Genomic DNA, 18,114 nt, shown 5'->3' with positions numbered 1-18,114 from the left:
AGGACAGGTGTGGGAGGAGGTCAGGAAGGGAAGCAGCAGAAAGCTGAAGTGTTTTCATGTCAGCGAGTCTCAGAGATGTTGTGTGGGTCACAGCAGGGATTTTTAAACTTGATTTTGAAAAGAAATCCACTTATAATTGATCAAAGTTGAAGATGATCGCAAAATGCTCAAGATTAGTTAGAGACGTGCTGTATATACTACATTTATTCTGCTCAAAGAAAGAAATTAAAGTGTTATCTCGAAAAACTCACACCAATTAGAGCCGCTCCAAACCGCTGAAGGGTCAGTGAGTCTGGCATCTCATTAAACATCTGAAGTCACTTCCCTGAAAGGGTGGACTGTTTGCAGTTTATTTTGAGTTCAGTAAAGCGCTGACAAATTGGAGCTTGCTCTCTTTGTAAAACACTCAATTGAAGCCCAACTGGTTTTCAAGTGGCTCAGTATCTGTTCTCGCATTTCTCTTGCCGCTCTCAGACGAACAGGGCATCGCGGTTGTGCTTTAATAAATCAAGACTTAGACATTTTAACGCAACGTGACAACGTTTGTGAAATATTCAAATGCAGTACTACAGTACATGCAAATAAAGTGTGATGCTTTCTTTTTTTTTTTTTTTTTTTTTTTTTTTATGCTAAAGTGTGATGCTTTCAAAGATTCATTCTGTGGCTGAAAGCTCAGCGACACCAGAGCACTTGATGGTTACATAGAATTTTAATGCAAAAGTAAATATTAAAGAGAGCCTATTATGCTTTTTGCCAAGATCCGTTAATCTTTCTTTAGTTTGTAATGTTGCTGTTTGAGCCTGAAAGAGCTCTTCAAAAGTTCAAAAGTCCCTCCAGTGGAAGTTATTTTCTGTATTAGAGTCACTATTTCTGAACTCCCTGAAACGCCTCCACTGTAGTCTTGAGTTCTCTTCTGGGAACGAACACATCTCAATATTCCTCATTTAAATAATTAATTTGCATAATAAATTGACAGGGCCTGTTTGAGTTGGTTAGTAGCGTGTTGAAACTCACAGTTATGGTTAGGGTTGAGGTTATGGTAATTTCCCAAACATCCTCGAAACGCTTGACCAATCACAACACACTGCTCCAGCCGACCAATCAGAGCACATTGTGCTTTTCAGGAGGGGCTTCATAAAGACAGGAACTAAACAGAGCGTTATGCTGCGTCCCAATTCGCCTATTTATACTACATCCTAAAAGTATGTACTCTTTTTGTGAAGAAAAGGTATACTTTTGAGTGTGTAGCAGAAAAGTATGAAAGCTTCGGGACATACTACTTCGCCTTCTTTAACAGACTTAGTTACGTGCATCCCATCACCAATTAACTGGCCTGTAAGGCATCATCAGATTCGTCACAGTTCAAATCCTCCACATTCAGTTTAATCTCCTGCCGTATCGGAGAGAAATGTAGCCGCACGTTGATCTGCCATTTGTGTGTCTTTAATGCAGAGACTCTTCTCATGTGTTTGCAGTTTAAATATAATGATGCATTTAAAAGTTAATGGCCAAACGTCTCATTACAAAAGTTCACAATGCTGCTGCAGGTGAAATATAATGTGGACAACACTGAATAAATATATTTTTGTCAGGTTAAATATTGATAGTTGGACACTCAAACCCCTTTATCTAAACTTCTCTACTTAACCGTCGGACTTGCACATCCGCCATGTTTGTAGTTTTTTAACACTTTATCCGCGTTTGTAGTTCTAATCGAATCCTCGTACAACTCGCAGTGGGTTGTGGGCAATATCAGCCGTTAGAGTGTGCATCGATCCATACTTTGAATTCGGACCGGAAATAGTAAACCATCCGGGAATCTTTGGAATACTCTTTTCAGCATACTACGATTTGGGACATACTAATTCTATTTTCGAATACTATTTAGGATGGATAGTATGCGAATTGGGACGGAGGGTTAGAGACTAGTCTCAGCTTCAGACGTCACACCCACATACCGTTGGCTGGTTGACTGAAGCATATGGCACACATATTTGGGAATACTTCAGGAGTTTCAAAGTCATCCTCTGATTGGTTGAATTCTACAGGATGTCCACGAGACATGTGTTGCGTTCTTTAATGGGCAAGCATGAAAACCTGTTCTAGTAAAACCCCAAAACAAAAAAGGGCATAATATGGCGACTTTAAAAGGGATGCAATATTAAAATAGAAATGGTATATTTTTCTTGCTGCCAGCGTACAGCATGGCCTTGAAACATCAGAGCAAAGAGAGATCGCTCAGAGACTGTGATGTTCTCCATGGGGCTTCATTTTTTAGACGTGTCCTTCTGTAATGTGAACATGAGATCATCCATCATGCCACAGATAGACGCAGGACACTTCAAGGGTTTAGTGAGCGATGTTTTCAGCCCAACTGTAAACTAGAATCTTAAAACATTACTTCCTTTAGGGGGCATCCTCAACTGGAAAAGTGGCTCATTAAAATGTAAATGTTTTATTTTAAAAATGCAAAGGTTTTTCCTTTAGTACCAGGAAATTTCCTCTGAGAAGTGTTAGTCTTTAGGATGAGGCTCACAAGAAAGTTTAACAGGAACTAGAAAGATGAAATCATTGAGCTTTTTAACCCTGCTCATCTCAATGAAGTTAATAATCAAACAAAGCACATGAGAGAATAAAAATAGAAAAAAAAACCCAGCAATTATCAAAAGCTAGAACTGTGTGTATGATATCTTGCCTGAGATTATCTTATCGTCACATTGACCCTGGAATCATTTTTGCATCTGTGGCATAATTAAGTCTGTGAGATGATTGATTGGATTAATTAGGGATGTTGTAAGACCGGCTGCGATCACACAGACACTCACACACTGGTTTTCATGTTTTATGAGGACTTTCCATAGACAAAAAGATTTTTATACTGTACAAATGCTATTATCCTTCCTTACATTAATCCTACCCCTAAACCTACCCATCACACAAAACATTTTTAAGATAACATAACTTAGTATGATTTATGCAACATAAGCTGTTTTCCTCATGAGGACCAAAAAAAAATCCCCACAAAGACAAGAACAAAAATAAGTAACACACTCACACATACACACTCACACACACGTTTGCTTCGCTATGGGGACTCGCCATAGATTTGAATGGTTTGTATACTGTACAAACTTACTCATCAAATAAAACTTAATTCTGTAGGATTGATAAGATTGTTTTCTCATGGGGACCAGAGAGAGAGAGAGAGAGAGAGAGAGAGAGAGAGAGAGAGAGAGAGAGAGAGAGAGAGAGAGAGAGAGAGAGAGAGAGAGAGAGAGAGAGAGAGAGAGAGAGAGAGAGAGAGAGAGAGAGAGAGAGAGAGAGAGAGAGAGAGAGAGAGAGAGAGAGAGAGATGTTTCCCTTATAATTGCATACTTTTGTGCTTTGCTCTCTATAAACATACTGGACGATATTTTGAAAAAATATCACAATTGCATGATACAAAGTCTAAAATCCAAGTTGCAAGATATAAACTCGCATTTACCTTTTTTTCGCAAACACTTTTATTCAGTGGTGGTTGAAAGTTTATATACTGTTATGTAAATATACATTAAAAGATATCATTTATTCCTGTGATCAAAGCTGTATTTTCAGCATCAATACTCAGTCTTCAGTGTCACATGATCCTTCAGAAATCATTCTTTGATGATTTGCTACTCAGGAAACATTTTATTATTATTAATGTTAAAAAATGTATCTTGATATTTTGTGAAAACAAGCATTTATAACATTATAAATGTCTTTACTGTCAAAACAACTCAATTGTACGCATCCTTGCTAAATAAAAAATAATACAAAAATCGTACTGACACCAAAATTTTGAACAGTATTGTACATATTTATGTAAAACACACCAAATGTGAAGGTATAGCATTCGTTTCCATTTCATTCGACATGTTTTCCCTCACTTTTCACTGGTGTAGTAGATTTCTCATCTGTTGTTGTGTAGCACAGTGGTTCGCTGCAGTGAGAGTGTGTGATTTTCATGTATATTAATAGTGTTTTGTACTAATCCCATGAATATGGATGGTGTCGGTGTTCTGCAGGGAGAGAGTAATCTTCAGCACGCAGGCATCTACATATTACTCAGACGCAACATTTTAGGTCATGAAACTTCATCCTGTGAAACTTTAAAGGCATTGTAATGTCGTATTAAATATGCATGAAGGTGAGCTCATAGATGAACAGGTAAAGACTGATGACAGCGATTCTGTTCTTGTTACACAACCATAAAACATCCAACGTCCCATGACAGCACCACTGTTGTTTTTAGAACAGTTCATTCCTTTCTAAACGAGAGATCAGTCTCATGAATATAATACTGATCTGTATTTATTTTGCATATGCTAATGACTTGTGTATTTTTTTTTCCAACAGAAAATTTCACCTGCTGGATTTAGCGCACAGAATTAGGATGACCTACAAATGTAAGTACGTTTTTAATAACTCATTAACTTTTAGTAAATCATTTCATAACAAAATACCGTAGTATTACCATCTGATACATCGCCATTGGTAAAAGTGAACTGTAAGGTGCTTCGGATAAAAGGTTTGGCTTGTCCTTTGCGTTGTGTCCTTAGCTGGTGTCATACACTCCATTGCACACCGTTTGCATTAAAATTGTAAATTTTGACTTTAAAATTCAGATTCTGCTTATTAATCTCTACAGCGAGCACATTATGCAAACATGGCCTCTTTGAAAGAGCTCATTATTATCTCAATGAAATAATTGCTTTGACCTTGTATCATATTACATCGTTAAGCACTTGAGAAATAAATGATCTTTTTGCTCAGTAAGATTTGTTATTTTTTTGTGATTCTGGTTTGTAAAAGGTAACCTTTTTTATGTGTTGGGCAGTAGGGCATATGAATAAATACTGTGTTTTTTAATACTGTAAAAACTGTTGCTTAATTGCTTAGGATCTTGTAGTGTACTAGAAGTATATTAAGCTGAACTACTTTAAAATATGATTATTTTGTAGGAAACATACACTAACACACACACATGCAGCGATATGCCTCATGCTCACATGCTGTAATTAAAGGATTCCATGCTGGTTTTGACATTTTGTTCCAACATTAAAAGAGGAAAAAAGTGGGGACCGAAGAATTTACGGAAGCCTGGTCACAACTGATTAATAAAAAGGAAAAGGAGCCTGTCTTATGAGGAGACCAGCACACATTTTCTTGTCCAAATGCGGGAAATGCTTCACTTGAAGTAGATAATGAGCTAATAACACATCTGACCGTCTCTGACACCATCTTCTTAGCAGGCGCGATGCGATTAGTGATAAAATCTCTCTGTGTTAATGAGTTTTTGTCTTAACCGGCCGCGATCGAGACAAGAACCAGAACAGGTTATTGGTCACTCCGTTTCTAATTTCAGTGATGGTGCTCTGGCCACCTAATTACTTCAGCTTGAAATATAAATGTATATATGAAACATCAGCATAACAAAGCATTATCTATCTATCTATCTATCTATCTATCTATCTATCTATCTATCTATCTATCTATCTATCTATCTATCTATCTATCTATCTATCGATCTATCTATCTATCTATCTATCTATCTATCTATCTATCTATCTATCTATCTATCTATCTATCTATCTATCTATCTATCTATCTATCTATCTATCTGTCTGTCTGTCTGTCTGTCTGTCTGTCTGTCTGTCTGTCTACACTGATCCTAATATGATAGTCCCCATCTTGCTGCCAAAACAGTCCTGACCCGTCGAGGCATGGACTCCACTAGACCCCTGAAGGTGTGCTGTGGTATCTGGCACCAAGATGTTAGCAACAGGTCCTTTTAAGTCCTGTAAGTTGTGAGGTGGGCCCTCCAAGGATCGGACTTGTTTGTTCAGCATGTCCCACAGATACTCGATTGGATTGAGATCCGGGGAATTCGGAGGCCAAGTCAACACCTCAAACTCGTTGTTGTGCTCCTCAAACCATTCCTGAACCATTTCTGCTTTGTGTCAGGAGCATTATCCTGCTGGAAGAGCCACAGCCACCAGAGAATACCGTTTCCATGAAAGGCTGAACATGTTCTGCAGCAATGCTTAGGTAGGTGGTACGTGTCAAAGGAACATCCACATGGATGGAGGACCCAAGGTTTCCCAGCAGAACATTGCCCAAAGCATCAAACTTTACCCTCCATAGTGCATCCTGGTGCCATGTGTATTCCCCAGATAAATGACGCACACGTGATTCATGTCATTCACGTGATGTAAAAGAAAATGCGATTCATCAGACCACCTTCTTCCATTGCTCCGTGGTCCAGTTCTGATGCTCTGTGTCAGAATGCACTTTCGGCGGTGACCGGTCACCATGGGCTCCCTGACTGGTCAGCGGCTATGCCGCCCCATAACACAACAAACTGCGATGCACTGTGTATTCTGACACTTTCTATCAGAACCAGCATTAACTTCTTGATCAATCTGAGCTCCAGTAGCTCGTCTGTTTGATCCGACCACATGGACCAGCCTTCACTCCCCACGTGCATCAGTGAGCCTTGGCCGCCCATGACCCTGTCACCGGTTCTCCACTGTTCCTTCCTTGGAGCTCTTTTGATAGATACTGACCACTGCAGACCGGGAACAGCCCACAAGAGCTGCAGTTTTTGGAGATGCTCTGACCCAGTCCTCTAGCCATCACAATTTATCCCTTGTCAAATTCGCTCAAATCCTTATGCTTGGCCATTTTTCCTGCTTGTAACACATCAACTTTGAGGAAAAAATGTTAACTTGCTGCCTAATATCTCCAACCCACTAACAGGTGCTGTGATGAAGAGATAACCTGTGTTATTCACTTCACCTGGCCATAATGTTATGCCTGATCGTTGTACCTGTCTGTCTGTCTTTGTGTCAGATGATTTTTCTGTATGATGATCCAGTTTTTATTTTCTGGGTAGATGGAGTCTTGGGGAAAGAGAGTGATAGAAAGTGAGAAAGAGGTGTGAGAGAAATTGTGTGTGTGGGGTGGTGAGGGGAACAGATGGTTTCCTCAGTCTGACTGAGATGTTTTTCTGGCAAATTGATGCTTTGAGATGGTGTGTGTGTGTGTGTGTGTGTGTGTGTGTGTGTGTGTGTGTGTGTGTGTGTGTGTGTGTGTGTGTGTGTGTGTGTGTGTGTGTGTGTGTGTGTGTGTGTGTGTGTGTGTGTGTGTGTGCGTGTGCGTGTGCTGATTAAACATGTTGTGACTTCAAACATGGTGAAGAAAAGTGAAAAGTGTCCTGCATCAGTGCAGTAGACTCAGTCATATAGCCATTTGATTTATTATTTTGTTATATAATTAAATTAACATTGGAATATGACTTAAGTGTCCAAAAATGTTTAGAATGGGTAGACTGGATCAATGTATTTGTCTTTAGATGTGGAACCATTTGACTTCATCTCCAGAGTCTTCCTTGAGGAGAGTTTTGGTTTGATTTCAGGTGGTCCAGCACCATGATTTGTCTCTTGGCACCCCCTGCTGTCAGAATGAGTGAGCAGACTGTTTTTCAGACCCCTTGAAGGATAGAGACCTGCTGTTGCATATTTAATAAAACTGTGTGTGTGTGTGTGTGTGTGTGTGTGTGTGTGTGTGTGTGTGTGTGTGTGTGTGTGTGTGTGTGTGTGTGTGTGTGTGTGTGTGTGTGTGTGTGTGTGTGTGTGTGTGTGTGTGTGTGTGTGTGTGTCAGAGCCCACCTGTGCTTAACACACCTCACACTCCACAGCAGATGGTGATGCTTGACCAACAAGTCTGAAAAATATGGCCTGTACACTAGAGTTAAACATTCACACTAACAATCTGTGCAGACTGTGTTTTAATTCTCCAAAGAACAGAGGTGTGTGTTTGATGGCAGCATCAGAGTAATTCATGTTTATTAGAGTCTGAGCAGATCCTCAGGCTAAAGAAAATACATTACAACAAAACAGAACAACACACACGGCATGTGCAACACAACACCAGAAACGCATACAGACAAATTAATCTTGTGAGATAAACCCTGGAGAATTGGACTGAGATGGTTATGACAAAAATATAAGCAGATATATTTTTAAAGAAGGCTCATAACTGTAAAATAAATATTATGTGTGTGGGAAATAACATTTTGAGGACATGCAGTCCTGATTTTAGGTGGCGCTGTAAGACATCTAAATTGTTGAACTGTGTTGGTATTGTCATCTCAATCAGCGGCAATTTTTGTCATTTTCTAAACTTTTCAAAAGTACTTGGAGCCTGATAATTGATGCATATGGCTATATTAGAAGAATAACTAATATCTGCATTAAAGTCACCATGAAATCAAAATGGACTATTCTTATTTTTTTATGGAATATTGCAGAATTTGTCATAAAGGCTTTATCCGTGCAGATCATTATTGTTTTAAATTCATGCGCCTCATAATCTTGTATCAGAATATCTTCACCTCCTCTTGCAGCGACATCTCTTCTCTGATGACGAGGGCGGGGCAACCTGTCACTCACATGAGATCCACCAATAGCAAACCACAACCATCCAATCAATTCCTCACAGACTAAATCAAGCCCCGCCCTACATTTGTTCTTGTTCCATAAGCATTTCACTCAGATATCACAATAGGATAGAAAAGACTAGCACAATTTTAGTTTCATGGTGACTTTAAGTAGCCTACATTTATATATTTTTGCATGTTTAACAAGATTAAGAACATGTTTTTGCTGTGTAAGTGTGTGTGTTTGGCAGAAAACGGCATGTTAAGCTCTTTTATTATTGTCGTCTTCTGAGATTCAATGACCTTTTCTCTGCTGTTCCTTCACTTGCCTTCATCTGTGGCTCCTGTGGTTGTTTTGCTCACAGGAAACATGTTGCTTTGTGTGTGTGTCCCGCTGATGGGCGGCTCTGCTTCAACTGTCACGTCTGTCCACTTAACTCTTTGTTTTTCTGTCTCTCACTCGTGTCTCCTGCCGTCTGTGCCGTTTGCCGTCTCTGGCTGCTCTTTCACATCTAGATACTGAGGCAGGATTTTGATCCCTGTAAAGCTTAAAGCTGGTCTCCTGAAGGCAGGTTTTGCAGGAGTGATGCTGCGGCGCAGACGGTCTGGGCAATCAAGCGCTTCAATCCGATTTACCTCCATGAAGCCCGTCTGTGAGCACAATCCTGGCATGTGATGAGAGAGATGGGTTTTTGGAAAGATTTTGTCACGTTATACCACAATCATTGTCAAAAGGAAGAATAAAACTGTACAGGAAGGAGCGACTAAATGAAGTGTGTGTGTGTGTGTGTGTGTGTGTGTGTGTGTGTGTGTGTGTGTGTGTGTGTGTGTGTGTGTGTGTGTGTGTGTGTGTGTGTGTGTGTGTGTGTGTGTGTGTGTGTGTGTGTGTGTGTGTGTGTGTGTGTGTGTGTGTGTGAGCCTGTTTATGTGGTTTATGAGGACACAAATTTGTATAACTACATGGGTATTACACTATAAATGTGGTTTATGAGGACATATCAAATGTCCTCATAATACAAATGGCCTTAAAAACATAAGTAAAGTAAAATATGCAAAATGTTTCCTGTGATGGGTAGGTTTAATGGGCAGGGTTAGTGTAAGGGGATAGAAAATACGGTTTGTACAGTATAAAAACCATTACGCCTATGGAGAGTCCCTGTAAACCACATAGACCAACGTGTGTGTGTGTGTGTGTGTGTGTGTGTGTGTGTGTGTGTGTGTGTGTGTGTGTGTGTGTGTGTGTGTGTGTGTGTGTGTGTGTGTGTGTGTGTGTGTGTGTGTGTGTGTGTGTGTGTGTGCATGTTTTTGTGAAATATCAGGACACAAATGTGTATATTGACATGGCTATGACACAGGTATTACAAGGAGAGGGTGAAATATAAGGACATTACCCATAAATCATACAGAATACGTTTTCTGAGAAAGTACAAAGGCAGAATGTTTCCTGTGATGGGTAGGTTTAGGGGCAGGGGTAGTGTAGGGGGATAGAAAATACGGTTTGTACGGTATAAAAACCATTACGCCTATGGTGTGTCCCTACATTTCAGTGTGTGTGTGAAACTATTTAAGGACCAGGTTGAGTTTTAGACCCTCAATCGGAGTGAGGACAAAGATAATTAAGTGAGGACATTTTGGCTTGTCCTCACTTTCTGAGACCCCTTTAAAAGTCTATTTGAGGGATAAGACTTGATTTTAGGAATAAGGTTATAAGTATGGGTGGGTTCGGGTTAGGCTTAGATGTGATGGGTATGGTTAGGGTAAGAAGCAAGAGATAGGACAGTCGTAGTCTTGTGTAGCCAGCCCTTTAGTCTGACGGCAGAAGGTGTGGACTCCATAGCACCTGTCATTGGCCAAGGACCGCCCAGAGGCCGTCTTACTGACATGTATAGCAACCAATCACAGTTCGTTTTTTTCTGCGTCATGTTTAGGGCCGTGAAAATGTACGTAGATGGTCTCTGTGAAACAAGAGGGGGCGTTTCTAAAGCATCGAGAAACTGCTGGCGAATACGTAGCACCGCCCCTCGATATAACTTATGCGCGTACAAGTGATGCAACAGCCAATGGCAAGGTTTCCGAATTTTGGCATGAATTTAACTAAAATTATAGTTAAAAAAACACTTGGTGTAGGATTTACTTTGAAATCATTTTCACTCAGAATATACTAGTACATTTTACAAATATTTAAATTTTTAAAAAAAATGTTTACAGTGTATATTGTAATACTTTTCTTGTCTGCTTTTCTCCAGGGTTTCTGTTTCTTCCCGGTGGGCTCATGCTCCTCATCTAGGGTGGGGGGGCGTCGCCCCATTCTGCCATGAAAGGCTACACCCCCCAGCGCACCCGTCACCTGTCCAACTGCGAGCCGCCCCGTTCTCCCAGTCACCTGGACCCTCTGTACCCCCCATCTGCATCCTCCACCCTGTCTCACAGCCCGTTCTTCGTACCAGCAGCCATGGACCACTACGGCACCTTGGATCCGCACCACTTCTCCCCGTCGCCCGGTCCAGGAGGTCTTCCACCCGACTGCCTGATGCCCCTCAACAACCAGCTGTCCTCCAGCAGCACCTTCCCCCGGATCCATTACAACTCGCACTTTGATCAGGGAGAGTTCGGCCACTCGGCAGCCGACAGTATAGGGGGAATCAGCACAGGGACGCTGGGGACATCTATGTCCATGGGAATGGGTCTCGGAGTGGGACGGACCGCCATGATCACCAGCGGATCCGCAACTATATCAGGTAAGAAAATTGATTGTCTTCTGCCTTTAGGACTTTCAGAATTGTCTTCTACTAGACTTCTTTCAAAAGCTTTTCATTAAAGGGGTGATGAATTGAGAAATCGACTTTCCCTTGAGTTTTTGATATATTAAAAGTCATGGTAATATAAGAATATTCTGTAAGTTTCAGAGCTGAAAACGTCCTTGTTAGTCAAAGAAAATCTTTTATAGACACCAGGCTCAGAAAACGATCGTGTCCGCATCTATACATCATCGCGAGACGAAACACCTCCTCTACAGAATAATAAGCACATGTAATTCAGTAGCCCCGCCCACCGACTCATGGAGCTGTTCAGATCCTGCTAGCCAGCAGCAATAAACATGCCGAAGAATATAGCAAGATATTGCGCTATTCCTGGTTGTGGAAGAACACAGTCACTGCATAAACAGAACATACCTTTAGCACGCTGGACTCAGACATGTATGGGCCAGGGCTCGCAAAGCTTCCAAAATGAAAGCCCATCAGCATGCCGATGAATCTCATAATATTCCTTTCTTGTTCTGCACTTCTCTCTCTTGACTTGACGGTTTCGCGCTTATATCAAACAATTGTGCGGGTTATGTAATACAAAATTAATAGTAGGTGGATAAGAAATAAATAATAGTGTTTGCTTGATAAAGACGTACTTGAATCCTCCCGGTTTGCCGCTTTCAAAACAACCCCTCCCTCATGTGAACTGAACTGACAGAGAAGCAGAAGCTCATTAAATATGCAAATCGTATCCAATCCTAGCCGTGGGCGTTTACTTCCAAGTCTCCAGTGCGTCACGCCCATCAAAATCCAGCGTTCAGGAGAGACCCTCAAAACCAGTGTAGAAAATAGCCTATTACTTATTAGTTATGATGTTTTTGAATGTAAAAACCACACGAACGTCATTAGTTGACCTCAGACAACAGTATAAAAAATGTTTCAAAGCCAATTCATGACACCTTTAAGACTTTTCACAACATACATGGTTACATTGATTACAATTAGAGTGAATGAGATTCAGAGTTCTTTCTGATTATCGACTCTCTTGCTCTTTTGGCATTTAGGGGCAGGAAAAATGAACCGGTTGCCACCGAACCTCCTGGACCAGTTCGAGAAACAGCTGCCAGGGCAACCGGACGGCTTTAGCACGTTACAGTTTCAGCGCAGCACCGCCGTGACAACGACGAAACAGCAACAACAGCAGCGCACGGACAGTCCGGGGAAAATACGTTATTTAGTTCACTCCGTCCAGAAACTTTTTGCTAAATCTCAGTCGCTGGAAAACTCCGCCATCAAGGGTAACATGAACGGACGCAACAGCAGATCGTCAGGCAGCGATGACAAACATCATCGGAGTAAAAGTAAAGACCGGGCGAAGAGTGAAGGAACGGCCAAACGGAGGCCACGATCTAATATGTCCGGATACTGGAGTTCCGACGACTTGGACAGTGATGTAAGCAACTATAGAAACCCCATGGCCATGATGACTTTAGGCCGGCAAGGGGTGGGATCCGGACCGGGGCCGGATGGCCAAGTGGCATCCAGGTACTTCATGCAGGGCTATAGCACCATCAGTGAGCACACGCTGAAATCTTCAAAGAGTAACAGTGACCTGAAGCACCAGGGGCTCCCGGCACTCCCGGGACCTGGTGGTGGTGGTGGCGGTGGAGTCGGAGGAGGGAGAGGGCCGATTTTTGATGGGAACTTTAGTAAAGGGGGACCCTGGTCCACGCTTACATTAGGACCCACCAGGCAAATGTGCTCAGCACAGAAGGGCTCGGCCACGCTGGATCGCACACTGCTGAAGTCAAAGTCCGTCCAGCAGGATCTGGGCTGCCACTTCCTTCAGGTGCGAGGGAGGGTGAGTGCATGAATTATACACAGTTATTGTGTTGCTGTGGTGGTAGTAAACCTCAGTGGACAAGGGGCTAATAGAGTGTCCTTAGATAAGGTGTGTCAAACTCCAAGTATTCTGCAGTTTTAATGCAAATGCGTAAAGGGTTAGTTCACCCAAAATTAAGATATTTTTGTTGAAATCCGATGGCTCAGACAGGCTTTTATTGACACTAATGTCATTTCCTCTCTCAAGACTCATAAAGGCACTAAAGACGTCGGTACAAAGCCCATCGCACTACAGCGGCTCAATCATTGCACAATCATTTTATGAAGCGACGAGAATAGTTTTTGTGGGCAAAAAAACACACGAAATAACAACTTATATAGTGATGGGTCGATTTCAAAACAACGTTTCAAACTGTTATGAATCAGCGTATCGATTCATGATTCGGATCCTGAATCAATACACCATATAAGCCGTTATTTAGTTGTTGTTTTTTTGCGCAAAAAAAACTATTCTCGTGGCTTTATAAAATGATTGTAGAGCCGCTGTAGTGAGATGGGCTTTGTAACGACATCTTTAGTGCCTTTATGGGTCTTGAGAGAGGAAATGACATTGGTGTCAATGAAGGCCTTTCTGAGCCATCGGATTTTAACATAAATATCTCATTTGTGTACCGAAGATGAACGGAGGTCTTACAGGTGTCGAATGACATGATGAGGGTAAGTATGTACTGACAGAATTTTCATTTTTGGGTGAACTAACCCTTTAAATGCCCTGATATGCTCATGGCAAAGTTTGTTTGCTTAGGAGTAACCGTCTCAAAGAAGAGAACATCTCGATGCTGGAAGCAGCATTAAGATGAATGTGTAAATATATGCTGTGTGCTTTCCTCTCAACTAAACAGTCACCTCACACAATAAAAACTACAGCGGTGAGAAAACAGCAGGGAAGAAAGCATCTGATCTTAGCAATGTGGATATGTTTGCACCAGCTCTGCAGTTCAGCACTCCAGCCACGTCATGTTTATTTATATACCACTTCATACAATAGATTGCTTTGAAGTATTCAGCTTTACTGTATTAAACATGAAAAAAACAGTGTCAGTGTTGCTCAGAATTGGAAGCACAACTTCAATTTCTACTATAAAGCAGCTCTCCAGTGCGTTCATGTTTTTATTCGTGCTTGTCCAACCTCAACGGACTGAACAGAAGAAATGAACCGAAGAAGATTTGCACATCAAAGAAGTTGTTGAAGCCTGAGAGCCACACCTACCTGTAATGTCATCACTTGGGACGAATTGTAGTTCAAACATGTTAACCAGGCAGAGCGAACTGGGCTGCATTTCTCAAAAGTACCGTGAACTGAGGCTCTGTTTACAACTGGTATTAAGATGTGTTTTGGATGATCGGATGCACATAAATACAGGAGTATACAGGTTCTAAAACGTTTTGAGCTTGTCCATTTCGACCACTTTCAGAGTTAGTCAAAAACTTTCATGGTGTAAACGTCACGTTACGTAGTCATGTGGTAAAATGTGTTCGAACAGCCACAAAAGACACCTACTCTCCACCTGATAACCTAATACATTAACATTATAGGAAGCGCGCTAGCCAGACAGGATTTAAACTTTGTTGGCTGGAGACCTAAGTTTGGTTTGAAGACAAAAAACTTACTAAGCACAATGTACTCTCACCATTCCTGATGTCTAACACACCCAGCGTTCGGCTGGTCTTGCGGATGTTAGAGTAGAAATGAAAGCTAATGCTCTCTGTATGTTTTCCTTGTCATCTAGGTGCACGTTCATATGTAAATTGTGCAAGCTTACTTTGCCCATTATATCAAAAGTTCTGAAAAAACACATTTACCCATCCATATCCCTCCCCTCGAAGAAATCAGGACAGAAATGGTTGAAAGTGGACAAGAGGGACAGATTAAAACACCAGGTGTAAACAGGGATATGTCTCCCTGGTCTACTGTGTACTAAGCCGATCGGCCAAAACTCATCTTAATATCAGGTGTAAACAGGTAATGGTTTGGCAATGGTTCTATGAATACTTTGGCTTATGAAATACTTTGTTGTAGCCTGATTTTGTTCGAAATGGCATCACATTAGTTTGTTCTTCAGTTTTGCTCATGTTTCTGCTTTTAATGCTACTGACAGATAATGACCAACAGCTATGAACACATTTGTTGGGTTTTGTCGTCTCAGTGTATTACCCGTTTGTGCTTTTTGCTGTTGGTCGGCATTTGCCATGGACATCTAGAAGACAAATAGATGCCTTGTCCATAAATCAAATGGACCCTGAAGTATCTGTATGAGTGTGCAGTGTTTGTCTGATGTCTTTTTCTGGTGTTTGTTCAGATGCCCTCGACCGGTGAGTGGACGGGGACTCTGGGCAGAAGTGGGCCCATGGGTGAGATCCCCTGTAGACGGATGCGTAGCGGCAGTTACGTGAAAGCTATGGCTGACCTTGAGGATAGCGACGACTCCGATGTGAGTCCCAAACCCTCACCAAAAAGCACAGCACGGAGGCAGAGCTACTTACGCGCAACACAGCAATCACTAAGTGACCAGTTCCCCTCAAGAAAGTAAGTGAACATGTTTAACACAGATATAATTTTTCAGTTTTTACACTGTATGCAAAACCCCTGTGACCCGTTTCTGTGCTGAAGGCAGGAGATATAATTGGGTACACAAACACAGAAACACACACCGGTTTTCTGTCAAGACACCATAGACCGTGTCTGAGGTGTGAGCTGCATTATTTCATGCCTTCTGTATCCGGATGAGTTTAACTGTGTTTATTTCTCTCTCGAACACACTCAGAATCCAGCTGTGCTTGTTCATGTGCTAGATTAAGCACAGCTAGTCTCTCTCCCTCTCCATATGCTGTACTTCTCCACAACCTTTCTGCTGTTCACATGTGAAAAAAAGAAAGAAAGAATAAGAAAAAACAGCAATGTTGCTATTTTGTAGAGTTTGTGGACATTAAGTCTGCATTGCAACATAAATCAAATGTGTTTTTCCCCCAATGTCCACAGGTATCTGGTTCAGATCAGATCATGTTGTATACCGGTACATGTTTATTGCAAAAACGCATGTAGTCTCAAATTGGATGTTTTGTAAGAATTGTAAAGTATTTAGTATATTGGTTGCACTGCCTTTCATTTATGCTGATTTAAATGAATAAGTGCATTTGTGCAGAATGAATATTATTGCTTTAGTACAATGAACTCAGTGTTATTTTAGCAAAATATGTAACTAAATATATATGTAGTATTTACTGATATTTAAATTAACTTTTTACACACACACACACACACACACATACATAAATATATATATATAGTTGTCCTTTTAATTTTTGTTCTAAAAATTTTTATTATTTTTATGAGCTTTTATAATTGTTTATATTTCTATTTAGCTTTAATTTAAGAACACTTTTATACTTTTAGTGAGCAATAATAAACCACTGAAACATTCCACAAATAGGCTTAATTTTCATTATAAATTTTACACTATTTCTTTAGGATTTGTGAGGTTTTTAAGTATGACTGGGACATGTTTTTCATGAGATTAAATATGACGAAATACCTTTACCAATACCTTATATAGGTATAGGACCCCTTTTACCTTCCTCTCCTAACCCTGATTTAGGCTGTGTTTGCAATGATATACTAGCTTATTTCTTACTGACTAGTAAGCAGTACACACTGTATTCTGATTGATATGTTTAATAACAGTAAATAAATCATTAAATAAAACAATGCTAATAATGTTTCAAACATGCTGCATGTTGTCACATAACCTCACCGAGATGCATGAGAGAATTATCATGTTAATTAAATCTGGTTTAAAAAATATCTTTTCAATCAAATAATGATTCAAAAATCACTGCTGGTCTGGTTCATTAGTCATTGCATTTTGAGCAATTAACATTCAATGCATACAGAAAATGTGCATATAGCTCACAGAATTTCTTGTGCTGAAATAGTTTGATGCTAGTATGCTGTTCTGAACATAGCCTTTGTCTCTCTGTGTGTTTTCACCATTTATAAGATGCTTTAGTCAAAATGACATGGTTTGAAGCCCCGCCTCTTCTATTTTAAGCACCTCCCACTTTCTGTACTATATAAAGCTCCTCCCCGTTCCCCACTCCCATCTTACCCTGCAACCCTGCCTTCTCTCCAGCCGTCTGCTGGACTACTCCATGCTGCAGGGGGATCTGGAGGCTATCTGGTCCCCCCTCCACAGCATTACCACCCTGCAGCAGATCGGACGCTCTGTCAGGTCAGTGCAGTGACTGACCAACTGCTGACCGCACAAAGGAGTCGTCGCACCAGCGCTGCTTTCCTGAACTCCTCTCAAATTAGGAGTGCTGACTGAAAATTGGTTTACTATTGGCCAACTCATTCTTGAAACAGTTCTCCTACTCTGAGATGTTTAGTCTCTGAGGTTGCTTTCTCCGTATAGCCCATTTGTGGACAAGTGAGATTTAATGTTGGGGTTTTGGTGATTTGGATAGAGAGAAAGCATCCTCTGTGTTTGTAAGCTCTGCTAATGCTCATCCTAACTGCTATAAAAGTTCTGATTGGACGTTGAATGGAAACGCTACTTTGCTGATTGGTCATTAGCATTTGTGCAGCAATTTTAAGGTCTCCTGTGGTCACCAGACTAATGACACCAATCAGCCTAGATGGATTGGATGGATGGATGGATGGATGGATGGATGGATGGATGGATGGTTGATTGGCTGGTGTAAGGATGGATGAATAGATGGATGAACAGATGAATAGATAAATTTTTTAACAGAAAACTGGTACGATATTACATTTCCTAATAAATAATTGTTTCTTCAGAAGTGTTGTTACAGCTTCATCATTTCCATTTGCTTTTCGTGTAGTAGATCAGGGGTTTTCAAACTTTTGGATGCCATGGGCCCCGCAAATACGATGGTCCTCATGCAAGGGACCCCAATTCTTACATTTAAAAGTTTCTTGTATAAAAATGCAATATTAATATTTTTTTTTCACAGTATACTGTGGAGAAAACAATATTGCAAATA

The 18,114-nt window shown here is 40.9% G+C and overlaps 1 protein-coding gene across 5 annotated transcripts in view; it reads left to right on the top strand.

Moving 5' to 3' along the window:
- The window catches only part of dlgap4b (discs, large (Drosophila) homolog-associated protein 4b), a 143,688-nt gene that overhangs the window by 89,049 nt on the left and 36,525 nt on the right, over nucleotides 1-18,114 (top strand). For 2 of the 5 annotated variants that reach the window (XM_067458843.1, XM_067458847.1), the window contains exons 2-6: nucleotides 4,378-4,427; nucleotides 10,708-11,199; nucleotides 12,273-13,069; nucleotides 15,411-15,637; nucleotides 17,241-17,339. In XM_067458843.1, the coding sequence (XP_067314944.1) occupies nucleotides 10,776-11,199; nucleotides 12,273-13,069; nucleotides 15,411-15,637; nucleotides 17,241-17,339 (1,547 nt within the window). In that variant the 5' untranslated portion in view covers nucleotides 4,378-4,427; nucleotides 10,708-10,775. The remainder of the gene's footprint in view (nucleotides 1-4,377; nucleotides 4,428-10,707; nucleotides 11,200-12,272; nucleotides 13,070-15,410; nucleotides 15,638-17,240; nucleotides 17,340-18,114) is intronic. The other 3 variants (XM_067458844.1, XM_067458846.1, XM_067458845.1) reach the window with 3 other exon arrangements.

Source organism: Pseudorasbora parva, chromosome 12, assembly GCF_024679245.1.
Source record: "Pseudorasbora parva isolate DD20220531a chromosome 12, ASM2467924v1, whole genome shotgun sequence".
Classification (NCBI taxonomy): domain Eukaryota; kingdom Metazoa; phylum Chordata; class Actinopteri; order Cypriniformes; family Gobionidae; genus Pseudorasbora; species Pseudorasbora parva.
This window is presented reverse-complemented; position numbering and strand designations above follow the sequence as displayed.